The sequence below is a fragment of the Dasypus novemcinctus genome, chromosome X (assembly GCF_030445035.2).
Source record: "Dasypus novemcinctus isolate mDasNov1 chromosome X, mDasNov1.1.hap2, whole genome shotgun sequence".
Classification (NCBI taxonomy): domain Eukaryota; kingdom Metazoa; phylum Chordata; class Mammalia; order Cingulata; family Dasypodidae; genus Dasypus; species Dasypus novemcinctus.
The window spans coordinates 432,251-449,943 of record NC_080704.1 but is presented as its reverse complement, the minus strand read 5'-3'; the positions used below and the strand labels follow the sequence as shown (position 1 = coordinate 449,943).

The 17,693-nt window shown below is 59.1% G+C and overlaps 1 protein-coding gene across 1 annotated transcript in view; it reads left to right on the top strand.

Annotated features, from left to right (window-relative positions):
- PLCXD1 (phosphatidylinositol specific phospholipase C X domain containing 1) overlaps positions 1 to 14,139 on the top strand; it is a 21,141-nt gene extending 7,002 nt beyond the window's left edge. The window contains exons 3-7 of the mRNA XM_004454705.2: positions 4,043 to 4,179; positions 7,441 to 7,569; positions 8,815 to 8,970; positions 9,571 to 9,754; positions 12,793 to 14,139. Of these exons, the coding sequence (XP_004454762.2) occupies positions 4,043 to 4,179; positions 7,441 to 7,569; positions 8,815 to 8,970; positions 9,571 to 9,754; positions 12,793 to 13,028 (842 nt within the window). The 3' untranslated portion in view covers positions 13,029 to 14,139. The remainder of the gene's footprint in view (positions 1 to 4,042; positions 4,180 to 7,440; positions 7,570 to 8,814; positions 8,971 to 9,570; positions 9,755 to 12,792) is intronic.
- Positions 14,140 to 17,693: the final 3,554 nt, after the last annotated feature.

Here is a 17,693-nt window from a genome sequence, read left to right as displayed (position 1 = left end):
TCGGCCTCCTGCCATCGGCCTGAATCAAACCATCGCGGGGCCTCTCGGCTCCAGAGCAGGGAGCGCCAGGCCCGTCCAGCGACGCCCAGCTCCGGTGCTCGGGCCTCTGGCCTCCAGCTGTGCCAGGATAGAGCGCCGCTGTTTTAGGCCCCCCCATTTGCACAACTTGTTACAGCAGCTGCAGAGAACGCATCCATGTCGCGCCTAACGTGGAAGGCCGGGTCCCAGGGTGGCTCGGGGCAGGGCCGGGGAGACCCAGGCAGGCAGGTGGGCATGGGTCCGGGGTCAGCCTGGGTGCTCTGGACCCCAGCCCCCTCCACGCCCGCCGACCTTCACGTGTAATTTCTCAGGTGGAGCCTCCGCTATGAGACTGCCTGTTTATTTCTTTAGAGCCTTTCTGAAACGCCCGCTTTGGAAACTGGGAGCGGCTTTGAGGATTTATTCAGGTGACATTGTGGAGCCGTGGCCCCCTGGCCGAGTCGCTGCCCCTGCCTCAAAGGCTGAAGGAGAACCTGGCAAGGGAAGCATTCCTGACTGTAGAGCACACAGCAGGGACAGCCCACCAACCCCACCAAGGTCACGGCCCCAGGGGCAGCCTGCAGGGCTCGAGAGGCCCCAGCAGGTGCAAACTGGCAGAGCCGGAAGGGAAACCTGCGGCAGCGTTCACGTTACAGGGCGAGGGGTGAGACTGTTTGGAGGTGAAGAAAAGGCACACTCTGGGAGAGGTTAGATGTGCTCTTGGTGGCAATACTTACCAACTGGACAATAAAATGAAAAAGTAAGAACAACAATAAAATATGAAGGCCTGGAAAGGAGTCTCACCGTGTGCTGGACGCACATGAAGGTGACCGTGACGTTCGACGAAGGACCCTAAGAGAAGATACACGCGTGGGAGCAGACGCCCCGAGAACCTGGGCAAGCAAGGCTCGGCCCGACAGCCTCGCTCTCCCACACCGTTCCCTGAATCTACCACGAGCCCCACGCGAGGCTCTTCTCCAACCCAGGAGAATAACCCTAAGATCCATCGGGATTCAAAAAGATTACGAATATCCAGAAAAGTTTTGAAAAGTAATAAGAAGGGGTAATTTGCTCTCCAAGTCCTGATACACTTTAATAAAGCTGCAATAACCAAAGGCCTGCAGGCTGGCAACAGAATTTACAGTTCCACAGACCAATGGCTCGAGTATCAAGTTCGATAATGAATTTAACAATTTTAAGGGAAGCGGATGTGGCTCAAGCAATTGGGCTCCCGCCTACCACACGGGAGGTCCGTGGTTCGGTTCCTGGTACCTCCTAAAGAAGACAGAGCGCTGGAGCAACAGGCAGGCGCCGGCAGCTCGTGCAGCAAGATGACAGGACAAGAAACAGAAGAAGAAAAAACATAATGAGAGGCATACCAAAGGAGGGAGCAGAGGCTTCTGGCGCCTCCTAAAAAGGACAAGCAAGACAGTGAGCTGGTGCCATGGGCAGGCACAGCAAGCTGACACAACAAGAGACTCAAGAAAAGCATGTGAGAGACAGAACAAAGCAGGGAGCGCGGGTTCCTGGTGCCTCTTAGAGAACACATTGAGCTGACATGACAGGCAGGCACGGCAAGCTGATGCAATAAGATGATGCAACAAGAGACACAAGGAGGAAGAACACAATGAGAAACACAACAAAGTAGAGAATGCAGGTGGCCTAAGCAATTAGGCACGTCTCGCGCACATTGGAGGTCCTGGGTTCAGTTCCCAGTGCCCACTAAAGCAGCAAAGAAGACAGACACAGCAAGTGCAAACAACGAGGAGGAGGGGAGAGGTAAATAAATAAAATAAATCTTAAAAAACAAAACAAAATAATTTTAAAGAGAGGCATGTCAAACCCGGGGCAGAAATTCCACCCTGGGTGATGAGACATCTCATGCACCAACGTGGGGAGAAAATCTAAAGAGATGCATTCGCACACGTTTCACATCAAATTATGTTACAGAATATTTAAATATTAAAATGTGAAAAGTAAAACGATCGACGTTCAGGACACACACGTCAGCGTATGTGGGAGCCAGACCCTGTGGTTTGACTCCCCAGGACAATTACCTGCAGGATACTAACACCAAAATGCTGAGGCTCCAAAGGAAAACCTTGGAACCTAAATACAAGCGTCCCTTTGCCCGCTGAGCAACTGCATGGGAAGAGGATGAGTGCCTGCTTCCATGTATGAGGTGCTGGGTTCAGTCCCTGGTATCTGGGAGGGAGAGTGGAAGGAAGGGAGGCGGGGGGGGGGGGGGGGGGGGAAGGAAGGAAGGAGGGGAGGGAGGGGAGGGAGGAGGATCTGCATAAAGCAGCGTTCAAGACGGGGGAAGAGGGCTCCGGGGGGTGCTGTCCCCTGCCCAGAGTCTGGCTGACGTCCAATCCCCAGAACCGGGGACCACGCGCCCGCGCGAGGCAAAGCATGACCGAGTTGGGGTTCCTGCGGTGGGAGGTCCTGCAGAGGATGTGCCTCGGGTCTTCCTAAGAGGGAAGGAGGCCGGGTGGAGGGAGCCGGACTGGAAGATGCTCCAGGTGGGCCTGGAGACGGTGCGGGTTCACGAGCCCAGGAGCGGGGCCTCTCGAAGCTGGAACAGCAAGAAAACGGAATCTCCCTGGAACCTGCAGCCGCGCCCACGCCCTGACATCAGCCTGCAGCCCCCAGCGAGCCTCCTGGCTCTAGAACTGTTGAGAGTCTGGGCTCGTCCAGTCCCCCAGAGGGCACCCAGGGGCCAGGCAGGCGGTGCCGGGAGTGAGGGCCACTGCAGGCTCCCAGCTGGACGCCCCGAGAGCTCTCCACGGGGCTGAGGGCTCTGCCGGGCGCACAGCCACCGGCCCCCTGCGTCCACCCCAGCGCAGCGCCCTCCCTCCCCGGTGTTGTCGCAAGCCTGCTGGCCATCTGTCCTGCAGGCCCCTCTCCGTCCCAAGACTCTCCTGAACTCCACGGCCGTGTCCACGCCACACCAAGGATGACTCCTCAGTGGGAAAGAGCTCTGATAAGCCCACGAGGAAAACACGGACTCCCTGATGATAGGAAAATGGCCTGAGGGCACACGGGACTTCAAAGAGAAACAGAGATGGCCATGGAAGTTTGAGACGCTGCAGAGCCCTCAGTCCTGGAGGAATTCAGGTTAAACAAGGATTCCCATTTCCCCTGGGCACGTTGGAGACGCCCGAGGGGCTCCGAACACCAAGCAGTGCGGGCTGGGAGCTGGGGGGAGCAGCCCCTGGGGCCCTTCACTGTGCTCTCAGCCCGGAAACTCCAGTTCTGAGATTTAATCCTAAAGCAGCAGCAGACGGCTGTGCAAAACACATGCAGGGCATTTGCTGCCATGTTGGTTCTCACTGGGAAATTAAAGAGCGAATGTCACAAAAGTTACATGATCTTTATGCAAACATCAGTGGCGTGGACAATCATCAAAATGATAGTAAGTCTCCATATTTACCAGTATAGGGCATATTTTCGAAGATACGCTAAGCAAAAGAAGCGGATTTTTTAAACGGCCTGGTTTGATCGTGAACGGAAGGTCGAGGCTTTCATTTTCTATTTCCTCGTGTCTGCGTGTTCTCGTTTTGGCGAGTCTCTTGTACACTCTGCCTTAGCTCCACGGTTGGAATGAGAAGAACCACAGAGCGGCCCGTGGCCTCCCCCTCCTGTCCGGCCCCTTCAGGGCCCTGGTCGTTGGGTCAGGGCCCACGGGCCGCGTCCTCCCCTGGGACCCTCCCTGCCTCACGACACCTGCGCAGGCCCCACTTGCAGGGGATGGGGTCCTCGGGGCACCTGCCCTGCGCAGCTGAGGGCAGAGGCGGGGCTGACGGGCACCCGGCGGGCGTGCTTCCAGGGGACAGGGTGCTCGGGGGCACTCCGCGGCTGCGGGCGGAGGCGGGGCTGACGGGCGCCCGGCGGGCTTGCTTCCAGGGGACGGGGTCCTCGGGGCACTCCCCGCGGAGCTCCGGGTGCAGCGGCCCCCGCCGGCCCCTGCAGGGCTGTGGGCGGAGGCGGGGCTGACGGGCGCCCGGCGGTTGTGTGCTTCCAGGCAGCCACGACACGATGAGCTACAGCCTGGACAAGACATCGCCCATCTCCCGCGGGAAGCCCAGGCTGCTGCGGCTCCTGGCCAAGGCCGTGCCCTGCCTCACGCGGCCCGTGGTGCTGCGGTGGTCCGTCACGCAGGTGAGGGGCCCCGGGGAGCTTGGCTGGAGGGCGGGAGGCGCTGTCCCCCAGGGCCACGGCACCCGTCCAGGGCGGCCCCCTCAGCCCAGCCTGCGCCCTGGGCCAGCCGTGGGAGGGTGGTTTCCGTGGGGGGTGGGCAGGAGAAGAGGGGGCCACCCCACATGGCCCCCGTCCCATTCTGTGACACCGGATCCTGTGCCAGAGCACTGGACAAGGCGCTCCCTGTCCTCAGGTGCTGGCTTGGACGGGCCCACCCTCCGGGGAAGCAGGTCACAGCCGCCCCGGGGACCCCAGGGGGTCCCGTCCTTGTGGGCTCTATTCCCAGGGATGGGTCTGCGAGCTGCTCATCTGGAGATGCCTTCTCTCACTGGCCCAGCACCGGGACCGTGATGGTTTTTTCCTCTTTCCTATTAGGGGGTATGGCATATGAATATATATAAACATACATCAAATAAGTGTGAAGTGTATTGATATTATAGAGATAGAGATAGAGGATAGATTAACCAATAGATGATAGATTAATCGATACACAGATGATAGATGATAGAGATAGATGATAGATGAATCAATAGATAGATTGATAGAGCAATCGATAGATGGTAGAAAGATGATAGATGATAGATCAATCAATAGATGGTAAAAAGGAAGATGGCAGATGAGATAGATAATAGAGAGGTGATACATAGATAATAGATAATAGATCAATCAACAAATAGATGATAGATATGATAGATGAATCGATAGGTGATAGAAAGATGATAGATGACAGATCAATAGATGGTAAAAAGGAAGATGGCAGAATGAGATATATATAGATATAATAGATGATGACATAGAGAGATAGGTAGGTAGATAGAAGTAGATAGATGATAGATGGATAGATAGATAGATAGATAGATAGATAGATAGATAGATAGATAGATAGATAGATAGATAGATAGTAGAGAGATGATAGATAGATAATTGTCTTCCTTTGCCACAGGGCAAAACCCAGTACCAGAACTGGATTGGCTTTTATAAAGGGCATTTATTTAGGGTGAAATCTTACAGTTTCGAGACTGTGAAATGTCCAAACCCAGGCACCATCAGAGACGCTTTCTCCCCGAGGTCAGCTGCTGGGGACCCGGCGTCCTGCCGCATGGGCCCGGGCACAGGGCTTGTCTCCTCAGCTGTGGGCTGCTCCGTGGCCCGAGCCCCTCGGGGGCCTCTTTCTGCGCCTCTGCTCTGCTGGTTCCAGCTCCCAGGACCTCTCCCGTCCTCTTGGGGCTTCTCTTTTTCTCTCTCATGGCAGGATCACCCCCGCGGCAGCCTTTCTCTCTGTCTCCATTTACATAAGACCCGGCCAGAGGGCAGACTCAACCTGAGCCACGCCTCACTGCGGAGGCCCAATTAAAAGCCATCTAATCAAGTGATCTAAAGTGAATCTAATGCAATCAAAGGGTGCCGCCAACAGGAATAGCTGCATTTAAGAACAAATCTTTTCCTGGGATTCGCAAAACTCAAACTGTCACAATAATACACCATTTTAACCATTTTAAGTGGAATTCAGTGGAATTACATCCACAATGTTGTGCTACTAGAGGGTGTTAACAGAGAGAATTACAATATGGAAGATTGGAGTATAATTTAAATGTTGTAACACAAATGCCTAGGAAAAAAGACAGAAAGGGAAGACATAATCCTTGTTTCACTGAAAGTTTTTGAGCAGCAGGTTTAGAATTAAATGTAAATTTCACTATGCTTTTTTTTACTTTTCTACATTCTCCAAATATTAAAATAATAAAATACACTGTGGAAAACAGTTTGGCCGTTCCTTGAAAATTTAAACATAGATTTACCATATGATCTGGCAAACCCTCTTTTAGGCATAGACCCAAAAGAAAGGAAAGCGGGACTTGAACAGGTACCTGTATACCAGCGTTCACAGCCGCATATTCACAACTGACCAAAGATGGAGCCTCCCCAGTGTCCGTCAGCAGATGATGGAGAAACAAAATGTGCTCCATCCACACCACGGAACATTATTCAGCCACAAAAACAAGTAACGCATGGTGCCACCCGAACGGACCTTGAAAAAAGTATGCCAAGTGACTTAAGTCAGACACAAAAGACCAGATACGGTTCCAATTCTATGACACATTTACAATAAGCAAATTCAGAGATGGAAAGTAGATTACTAGGGGCTGGGAGGAGGAGTGAGGATTTATCATTTACCGGGGATGGACTTTGTGTTTCGAGTGATGAAGAAGCTTTGGTAATGGACGGTGGTGATGGCTGCACAGCAGTGTCAAATCCACTGAATTGTACAATCAAAATGGTTAAAATGGCAAATTTTATGTTATGCATGTTATCACAATTCTAAAAACTTTTTAATTAAAAAGCAAACAAAAATCCCAGCAGCAACATACATCACCAGCTGAAAGATGCACCGTAACGTGTAAAGAACAACTTATGGGATGCGTGGCGTCTTCCTTCCTCCATCTGCTGAGCCTGGGGCCTGCTTGGTTGTTGTTGCTGTTTTCGTTATTTTGTTTTTGTTTGTTTTTCTCTATCTTTTAAATGTTACATTAAAAAAATGTGAGGTCCCCATATACCCCCGCCCCCCCCCCCCCCAGTCCTCCCACATCAACAACCTCTTTCATCGTTGTGGCACATTCATTGCATTTGGTGAATACATTTTGGAGCACTGCTGCACCGCATGGATGATAGTTTACATTGTAGTTTACACTCTCCCCCAGTGCACCCAGCGGGTTATGGTAGGGTATACACTCTTCCGCAGTCCATTCAGTGCATTATGGCAGTACATACAATGTCCAGCATCTGTCCCTGCAGCACCACCCAGGACAACTCCAAGTCCTGAAAATGCCCCACATCTCATCTCTTCCTCCCTCTCCCTGAGCAGCTCCCGTGGCCACTGTCTCCACATGGATCTACAGTTTCTTCCATTCCTGCTTGGGTCTGGCATGGGGAGCCCCGGGATCGCCTGGAGCTGACGAGGAGGGGGGAGGTCCTGCCCGCTGCCACCCTGGTGGCCTAAATGGCCCCTGCCCGGGAGGAGGCTGACCCTTCCCGCAGGCACGGCCACCAGAGCTGCTTCCCTGCTCCAGTGTGACGCCTAGTCCTCTCCTGGACGCTGGCACGCCCGCTGAGCGCAGCCCCCTCCCTGGCACCGCTGGGGTCTCCCGGGGGCGGTGGCACCTCCCGCAGGACCCCTCGGGGGTGCCCAGCGCCCCGCGCATTTTGAGCAACCGCCACCCACAGGTGCTGCCCGTCACGCAGCAGCTGGACGCCGGCGTGCGCTACCTGGACCTGCGCATCGCGCACATGCTGGAGGGCTCGGAGAAGAACCTGCACTTCGTGCACATGCTGTACACCAAGGCGCTGGTGGAGGTACCGATACACCACTGCGCTGGTGGAGGTACACGGGGCGGAGTGCGTGGGACATGCTGGCCGCCAGGCGAGCGCGCCTCCCCGGGCCGAGCCCGGGGTCCGCGGCTGCTCAGAGCTTGTCCCCCAGCAGCGGAGCGGGAAGCACGGGGACGGCCCCACGTGTTGCGGCCAACACTGGTCCCGCACGGGTTGGAGAGGCGCCGAGCGCGCGCAGATTCCGAGATGAGGTGGGGGCCGGGGAGGGGCGGCCTGCGTGCTTGCCGCGTTGCTTTCCGAGAAGGCTGGCGTGCGTCCAGCCCCGGCAGATGTGAGGGCTACCTTGGAGACCCTGAGTTCCCCTCCCATCCCTTGATGCTGACCGCACGCCTTCACCTCCCACCCCGCAGGTGCCCCTGAGCTGGCAGCACACCCGGAGTTCCCCCAGGACCTCTTGCGTTCTGCAAAGTGGGTCCCCGTTTCTCCCCAACTCCAGTCTAGGCTTTTTTCATTCCATTCTCCAGCCCACAGCCAGAGGGGCGTTTTGAAAGTCCATGTATGCTCTGGCCACTGTCCTGCTTAAAACCTGCCAGCTGAGGCCTGTGTCCTCCTTCCAAGCTCGGTGGGACCCTCGTGGTCTGGAGGCAACGTCTGGGAGATTCATGCCCGCCGCACTCTGTGCTGGCCTGCACACTGCCGCCACTTCCAGACCCTGCACCTTTGCACGCACGGTGCCCCCTGCTGAGTGTGCATGGGCAGGCATGGACATGCACAGACCTGTATGAGCACACATGTAGGCTGACATGCACGCACACATAGGCGTGTATGTATGTGCACATACCTATGTACATGCCCGCACACTTGTAGGCACACATGTATGTGCGCGTATACTCGTGCATGCACATGCCCACGCACCCACATGCACGCAAATGTATGCAGATACACATATGCATGCACGCGTGTGTGCACATGCATGTATATGCCCCCACACACATACATGTACCTCTTTACCCAGACAACTGCCCCTCCTTTCCCCTCGGCTGAGCTGCCCACCCCCGTGGCTCCTGGCTCAGCTGCCCTCCCCAGGCCAGTGGCCGGGGCTGCCTCCTCCGCAAAGCCTGGTGTCCCCCAAGGGCCCGGCGCACAAGTGACACACTGGCCAAGCGGCCCTGGAACGAGCGCGCGTGTTCGTCCTCAGAAGCACGGGGGTGCTGTCCTCCCACGCGTGCTGTGGGGATCCCTGAACCCTTCTCTCCTGCTTCTTCCCAGGACACACTCACTGAAATTTCCGAGTGGCTGGAGAACCACCCGCGGGAAGTGGTCATCTTAGCCTGCAGGAACTTCGAAGGAATGACCCCGGAGCTGCACGAGTACCTGGTCACCTGCCTCAGGAACATCTTTGGGGACATGCTGTGTCCCCGAGGGGTGAGGGGGGGCGCTGCCGTCCCAGGCTTTGGGGGGGGCTGTTGTTCCTGCTGGACCATCCCCTGTGGGCTCCTGAGTTAGCTCTGGGTTGAACAGCCCTTCTCGCAGGGGCTCTCTGGCTGTCGTTCCTGCTTGGCTGTCTCCTGTGGGCTCCTGAGTTAGCTCTGGGTTGAACAGCCCTTCTTGCAGGGGCTCTCTGGCTGTCGTTCCTGCTTGGCCGTCTCCCGTGGGCTCCTGAGTTAGCTCTGGGGTCAGGAGCCGTTGAACAGCCCTTCTCGCAGGGGCTCTCTGGTCGCAGCTGCTTTCAGGCCCAAGGTCGGACGCGGCACTGGGGTCGCTGCAGGTCTTTCCAGTGAAGCTCACGGCCTGTTGAGAAAGTGTCCCCGCATTCTGATGCTGGAAGCAAGGGCCACCCACGGCTGGCGTCTCGTCTCCTTGGCGGGGACGAGATCAGCCCCATTAGTACGTCACTAACGAGGGAGTTAGCACAGGTGTTTCCACGTGTGGGTTGTGATTTCAAAGAAAAACGCCGATGCTGCCCGGGCACCCGCCCCCGATGCCCGGCCCGCGCCCACCCCTCCCCGCTGCTCTGCCTTCCAGGACGTGCCGACGCTGCGCCAGCTGTGGGTGGCCGGCCGCCAGGTCATTGTCTCCTACGAGGACGAGTGCGCCGTGCGCAGGCACCCGGAGCTGTGGCCCGGCATCCCGTACTGGTGGGGGAACAAGGTGAAGGCCGACAAGCTCATCGGCTACCTGGAGTCCATGAAGAGCTCCGGACGCCCAGGTGGCTGCACTGCGTTCTCGGGCGGGAGGGCGCAGAGGGCAGGTGGCTGCGCTGCGTTCTCGGGCGGGAGGGCGCAGAGGGCAGGTGGCTGCGCTGCGTTCTCAGGCGGGAGGGCGCAGAGGGCAGTGCAGGCTCTGCTGTGTGGGGGCGCGTACATTTCTCCCTAAATATACATACATATACAGGTACACGTGCATATACATATATGCACAGACACCTAAGCCTACACGTTCACATTCACACACGTATGCACATGCACATGTACACACATATATACATGTACCATGCCTACATATACCCACGTGCACCCAAACACACATGTTCACATACATTTACATATATACACACTTGTGCATGTGCCCATTTACTCGTATACGCCTGTACATGTGCATCTACATATACACATATATAAACTGCTCATGCACATACAAATATGCACATACATACATGCATGAAAATACATATTCATGTACAAACACAGTAGCATGTACATATACGCATGTACACATAAAATCTATACTGAGGCATATAGAGTGAAACCTCCTCTGACCCCAGGTGCACCCCAGGCCCCCCTCTGGAGGTGCTGGCTTGTGAGGGCGCAGTGCGAGAGCAGGGCCTGAACGTGCCGCGTGCAGCGAGCTGCTTCTGCTCACGTTCTATTTCGCTGCACGTGCACTGGACGTGGAGATCCACTGGTGCTTATTGGATGTTGGTACGTGCCGGGCACCCGCCCTGCTTTACGTACCGATCATAAAATCTTCACGGCAGCCCGGGAAGCAGGAAGCACGGCTGCCCCCTCCCCTGAGAAGCCGAGTGCTAGCCCGAGGCGTGGCGGTGCCGGGAGCTGCGCTCAGCTCACGCGCCCTTGGCGCCCTCTCAAATGTGGCGTTCTTATTAGTTTGAGCTTCCTTCCCAAAGGGCTGCGTGGCCCCCATTTGGCATGTGCGCCCTCGCTGGACCACTCCCTGCCTTGCCAAGTCACCAGCAGCTCTGCACCCACCCTCCAGGGCTCTGGCCAGCTCGGCCCCTCGGGGCGACCGCCCCGCGGGCCGGGGGCTCTGACGCCGCGAGGACGTTTAGCCTCCGTATGCTTGGCTTTCCTCAGCCTGAGCCGGTTTCCTTCTAGATCTTCCTCTTTTTAGGGAGTTTATTAGGGTAGAAGCTTATAGTTCTGAGGCTCTGAAATGCCTGAATCGAGACACAGCTAGAGCTGCTGCCTCACCGGCCACCGGCCGTCCTGGACTCTGGCCGCAGGCAGGCCGGGGGCGGCTCTGCACAGGCCCCGCCTTCTCCTCCAGGTCCTTCTGTCCAGTCGCTCCAGGCGGTGAGCACTGGCAGTGGTCGGCTGACTCGCCCCTCAGGCCAGCCCTGGGGGCCTCCCTCCGTCCTCTGTGCCCGCTGACGCCAGCCTCCGGCCTCCAGGAACCTATCCTGTTTCTGAGGCTTCTCTGGGCTGCTTTTGCTCTTTTGTGGCCATGGCTGGATGAGCAGGAACGGCCACTGGTTTGGGAGTCCATGCGCGGTCAGGGGACCAGCGCCCGTGGGTCCGTGGATCAGCGGCTGAGTGGGGCTGCGTTCGTGGCTCGGCGCGTCCCACCACGGTTAGCCGCTCCCTCGGGGACACACAGCCTTCTCTGGGGGCCAGCGCCACCTGGCAGTGATTTCCTAAACAAAGCAAGCTGCGCTCACCGACACCACCTGCCAAACGTGCTGGAAACGTGCAGGCATTTTGCCACCACGTGACTTGACTGCTGCAGCCGGGCTGCTGATTGGAGCAGGGGCTCTGCTCCCTGCCTCGTCCAGCCCCTGGTGACCCCAGGCCCCGCTCCCTGCTTGTCCAGCCCCCAGGTCCCGCCCCCTGCCTCGTCCAGCCCAGGCCCCTCTCCCTGCCTCGTCCAGCCCAGGCCCTGCTCCCTGCTTGTCCAGCCCCCAGGTCCTGCCCCCTGCCTCGTCCAGCCCAGGCCCCTCTCCCTGCCTCGTCCAGCCCCCAGGGCCCCCTCCCTGCCTCGTCCAGCCCCCTGGCCCCGCTCCCTGCCTTGTCCAGCCCCCAGGGCCCCCTCCCTGCCTCGTCCAGCCCCCAGGGCCCGCTCCCTGCCTCATCCAGCCCCCAGGGCCCACTCCCCGCCTCGTCCAGCCCCCAGGGCCCGCTCCCTGCCTCGTCCAGCCCCCAGGCCCCGCTCCCCGCCTCGTCCATCCCCCTGGCCCCGCTCCCCGCCTCGTCCATCCCCCAGGCCTTCTCCCTGCCTCATCCAGCCCCCAGGGCCCACTCCCCGCCTCGTCCAGCCCCCAGGGCCCGCTCCCTGCCTCGTCCAGCCCCCAGGCCCCGCTCCCCGCCTCGTCCAGCCCCCTGGCCCCGCTCCCCGCCTCGTCCATCCCCCAGACCTTCTCCCTGCCTCGTCCATCCCCTGGCCCCGCTCCCTGCCTCGTCCAGCCCCCTGGCCCTGCTCCCTGACTCGTCCAGCCCCCTGGCCCTGCTCCCTGACTCGTCCAGCCCCCTGGCCCGCTCCCTGCCTCGTCCAGCCCCCAGGTCCTGCTCCCTGCCTCGTCCAGCCCCCAGGCCGCTCCCTGCCTCGTCCAGCCCCCAGGCCCCACTCCCTGCCTCGTCCAGCCCCCAGGGCCCGCTCCCTGCCTCGTCCAGCCCAGGCCCCGCTCCCTGCCTCATCCAGCTCCTGGCGGCCGCATCTTCCCTGGGCTGCAGCTCCCTGCTGTCCAGATCCCATCCCTCTTGGCGCTCCTCTCCAGCCTCCGCCTGCCTCCCTGGTTCGGCCGCGTGGTTGCACTGAGGCCGCTCTGGCAGTCCTGGGGTTCTCCCGCCCCAGGGTCCCCACCACACCTGCCAAGGGGCTTGGACCACAGACGACAGGCTCCGCGCCCAGGGACACCTCTCGGGTGGGCCTCGGCGCCCGCTCGTGGGAGCCAGCCGCGGTTTGGCGTCCCCGCTGAGCGCTGCGTGCCCTCGCTCCCGGGACGCCGTGCAAAGCGGGCAGGCGAGGAGCGTGGGGGCCCGAGCGCCGCGTGACCGCGCCCTCTCTTTTCAGACGAGCTGTTCGTGGCGGGCATCAACCTCACGGAGAACCTCACGTACGTGCTGGCGCACCCGGCCGCGTCCCTCGAGACGCTGACGCTGCCCCACCTGCCGCACCTGGGCGCCTGGGTCCGCGAGCAGCGGCCGGGGCCCGGCGCCGGCTGCACCAACATCATCGCCGGCGACTTCGTGGGCGCCGGCAGCTTCGCCCGCGACGTCATCGAGCTCAACGACAAGCTGCTGCGCTGACGCCTCTTCCCCCCAGAGGCTGCGTGGCGAGGAGCGCCGGCCGTGCGCCCTCCCTGACTTGGCTTTCCCCGGAGCGGCCGCCGTCCCCGGTCGGCCGGTTCTCTCCCCGCTGGATTTACCGTATGAGCTGATGAGTAAACGTGGCCCCTTAGCGACACACCTGTGGGCGTGGGGCCTTGGGCCCACCCCAGGGGTCCGTGTCCTGTCACGGGGGGCCGTAGAGACCCCAGGATGGAGCGTAGAGGGCGCCACGGCTCCTTCCACCCCGGTGCCCTCAGTTAGGACACGTGGGACGGACCGAGGACGCGGGAATCCTGCTGGGGAGAGATGAAGAGCTCACGAGGAGGGACCTGTCTTCTTCTCCAAGGATGGAGCCCAGTGCCTCGTGCGTGGGAAGCAGGCGCTCAGCCGCCGTGCTGCGCCCGCTGCCCAGCAATAACCCGTGTTAAATTCCCGTGGAAATGGCGGCCGGCGCCGCCCCCGGCCCAGCGGGTCTCCTGGGGCCGGCTGGACAGACTTCCCCGGGCTGCCGACGGGAACCAGCCCAGGGCTGCTGCAGGCGCCTGTGCCCAGGGGGCAGCGGCCGTGCTGGGAGGACGCCGGACTCGTGCGCCTCAGATCCAGAGGCTACCCACAGCCTCCCCTCCGTGCAGGCGTGAGGCGCGAGGGGGGTGGGCGCACAGGAGCAGCTCAGGTTAGGAGGCAGCAGGTACTGCCAGGTGTGACCAGAAACCTCGGGTTTGCACGGAGTGACGGCCCCCACGGAGGCCACAGCGTCACCGGGCCCTCACTGTGTCCTCGCAGCCCTCCCTTGGGCTCTGCTCCGGCCCTGCCAGGGGAGACACCCCTTAAATGGGGGCCTGAGCCTGCCCCTCCCACCCCCTCCCACCCTCTCCCGCCCAGGGGAGACGCTGCCCACTTCGCTTCCACGCTGCGGACAGCCAGTCCTACTTGTTCTTTTTTTTTTTCTTTAAAGACTTATTTTTTATTTCTCTCCCCTTCCTCCCGCCCCCCAGTTGTCTGCTCTGTGTCCATTCGCTGTGTGTTCTTCTGTGACCACTTCTATCCTTCTCAGCGGCACAAAGAATCCATGTTTCTTTTTGTTGCATCATTTTGTGTCAGCTCTCCGTGTGGGCGGCACCATTCCTGGGTAGGCTGCACTTCCTTTCCTACCGGGCTGCTCTCCTTATGGGGCGCACTCCTTGCGCATGGGGCTCCCCTACGCGGGGGACACCCCTGCGTGGCACGGCACTCCTTGCGCGCATCAGCACTGCGCATGGGCCAGCTCCACACGGGTCAAGAAAGCCTGGGATTTGAACCTTGGACCTCCCATGTGGTAGGCGGATGCCCCATCCATTGGGCCAAGTCCGCTTCCTTCCTACTTTTTCTTGTGCTCCCTGAAATTTCGCCCTCAGTGCGTTTCGTACTTTTCTGCGGCCTCCAGACTCCAGTACTGGATTCCCCGTTTTCCAAGCAGGCTCTCGTTCTGCTTTCCATCGTGCAGGGTTCCCAGAGTCCACACCCTGGAGGGCACAGGAGCTCGTGTCATCCAGGAAGCTTCCCGGGGCTGGTGGCTTGGGTTCCTGGAGCTCCCGCCCCGTGTACCCCCGAGAGGCACCTCCGGAGCCCTGTCTGCTCCCGCCCTGGCAGCCGTCCTTGGCGTTGCTCAGCCCATGTGGGTCCAGTCCTCCCTGGGGCCACTTTGCTCGCAGCACAGGCCGCCAGGGTCAAATGAAGGCACAGAACGTGCAGAGGACAAGCTTGTCGACCGGTTCCAGCGGCAGCCTCAGACCCGCGGCTTCACGGGATCCGGCTTCTGGAAAAGACGAGCTGGATGCTCAGCAGGCGCCAGCCGGAGACAGGGACCTCAGCGGTTAAGGAAAACGTGCTGACTGTGTCCCTCCAGTGTGCACCGTGGTCGCCTGACCTGGAGCAATGCAAACCACTTAACTCTATTAATAAAATAAAGGAAACGCGGGTAGGCATTTGCTGTCACACACACGACGGCGACATCCTCAGCCGGTTCGTCCGTCGTGTTTGGAAGGAGCTTTAGGGTCAAGTGAATTAGTGCCTCGCGCGGACCTTAGGGAGTTTGCAGACACCTGTTGAGCCTCCTTCCTCCTCCGTTTATTTTTGTCATACAAATTCAGGAGATGGCCCCGAGTTTTGGATTTTGTAGAATGTTAAGCGTTCTTAGCACCATTACACAAAGATGGATTTTGGGGACTTTCAGAGGGGCGTGTCCTGTCAGAAAACACCTTCCTGGCAGGGAATGGCTTCATGGCCAACTCACGTCCACCGAGAAATAACAACAGGTGCCGCAAGGCCACCGAGGCGTTTACCTGGGGTCTTGGGACGGCAATTCAGAGAGCGCAGATTCAGGGGCAGCCCGCAGTGTCCGCTGGGCACTGCCAGGCACAGGTTTGTAGAGAGAAAGGCGGCCTACGCGGTCTGTGGCTGCTGGATGCTGGGGCGCCACACGCCCCTCGGGTTAGCTCCTCACTCCCTCGGCCTTGCTGGCGTCTTGGGATTTTGAGGACCAGGCGTCTTGAGGCTGTGCGGTCGGGGGCAGCTTGTGGTGCCTGCAGAGAACTGACCAAGCGGGGCCTCCTGACTCTTCTTTTTTTTTCATTTTTTTATTTCCTTTTAAATGTTACATTCAAAAAATATGAGGTCCCCATATACTCCCCACCCCCCTCACCCCACTCCTCCCACATCAACAACCTCCTTCATCATCGTGGGACATTCACTGCACCTGGTGAGTACATTTTGGAGCACTGCTGCTCCATGTGGATTATAGTTTACATTGTAGTTTACACTCTCCCCCAGTCCACCCAGTGGGCCATGGCAGGACGCACAATGTCCAGCATCTGTCCCTGCAGCACCTCCAAGTCACGAAAATGCCCCCACATCTCATCTCTTCTTCCCTCTCCCTACCGTCAGCAACTACCGTGGTAGACTATCAGTAAGTCCACTCTCATCCATACTCTATTCCTCCATCCTGTGGACCTGGGATGGTGATGTCCACTCCACCTCTATATCGAGAGGGGGCTTAGATCCCACATGGATGCCGGATGCCATTCTGCTTGCAGCTGTAGGCACTCTTGGCTCCCTGGTGTGGTGGGTGACCTTCTTCACCTCCCTGTTAGCTGGCCAGGGTAAGTCCAATGAACCAGAGAGTAGGCTGGCTCTATTTTAAACCCCTGAGCTGAGGAAATTAAACTTTATCCCTTTTCACGCCAGCTGAGGGCAGACGTCAGCCCCGGGGAAAGGAGCCGAGCGCTGCCACCACCTCCGCAAGCCGCGCAGCCCCAGGTGTCTGTCAAATGGGCGCGGCTCGTGTCTCCCCTCCACCTCTGCGATACCCACCCCCCGCCCACTACTTCTCAGCAGGGGGGCTCTGCACCACGGCCCGGTAGGTGCCTGGGGTCCCCTCTCCCTGCCCCTTCCAGGGGGGTGGCGTACCCCGTCTGTACCCCCATCCCCGTGCTCTCCCTGCCGCCCTCCCCACTGAGCACCAGAGGCTGCAGGTGCCGGGCCCTGCGGGGACCCCAGGTCAGGCAAGGGTGCTTCACTTGGGGCCGCTTTGCGGGTGGGGGCAGCAGGACACGGCTCGCAAAGCAGGGGGCAGCTTTGCAAAGGCTCCATGGGTCTGGGGCGGGGACCCCCGGGAGGCGAGGGGACGGGCTGATCCAGGAAGTCACCAGGCCAGGTCAGCAGGTGGGTGAGGCCGGCGCAGGCCAGCGGGCTTGGGAGGTGCCTTCGCCCCGATCAGGCCACCTGGAGCCCTGGATGGGGCTGGGGGCTGGGGCTGGGGGCTAGCCCACGGCCGCTTAGGCTCTGGGCGTCTGGGCAGGCTAGGAGACACGGAGGTCAGGGTCCTCCGGCCGGGTCCTTCCCTTTGTCCTGCAGTCCAGGTGTCCTTCTCTGCTGCCCACAGCCCCACGGCCATCAGGACGGGGTGGGGGAGTTGGAGGTCCCCAGCTTGGCAGGAGGAAGAACCAGTCTCGGGGCACCCAGCCCCCTCCCCCCTGCAGCTTGCTGGATCCTGCAGGCCGCCCCCTCTCAGCAGCTGATCCCCCCAGGTTGGGAGGCTGCAAGGGAGGACGTCCTGGAGGGGACCCCCAAGAGCCAGTGTCCGAGCCTCCTGGGGTACCAGGACCCCAGTCCAGCAGCTGAGCCATTGGATGGACTTACTGGTGTTCTACTATGAACTACTGTGACTAGCAATGGAAGAAACTGTAGCACTGATGTGGAGACAGTGGCCTGGTAGCTGCTGCGAGCAAGGAGAGAGAAGAAGAGGTGTGATGTGGGGGCACTTTTGGGACTTGGAGTTGTCCTGGGTGGTACTGTAGGGACGGATGCAGGACATTCTAAATCCTGCCATAACCCACTGAATGGACTGGGGGAAGAGTGTGAACTACAATATAAACTATAATCCATGAGGTGCAGCAGTGCTCCAAGATGTATTCACCAAATGCAATCAATGTGCCACGACGATGAAGGAGGTTGTTGATGTGGGAGGAGTGGGGTGAGGAGGATAGGGGGTATACAGGAACCTCATACTTTTTAATGTAACTTTTGTGATGTAGGTATCTTCAAAAAAATAGAATTTACAAAAACAATGGGGTGGGGGGATGGGAAGCAGGGTATATGGGAACCTCT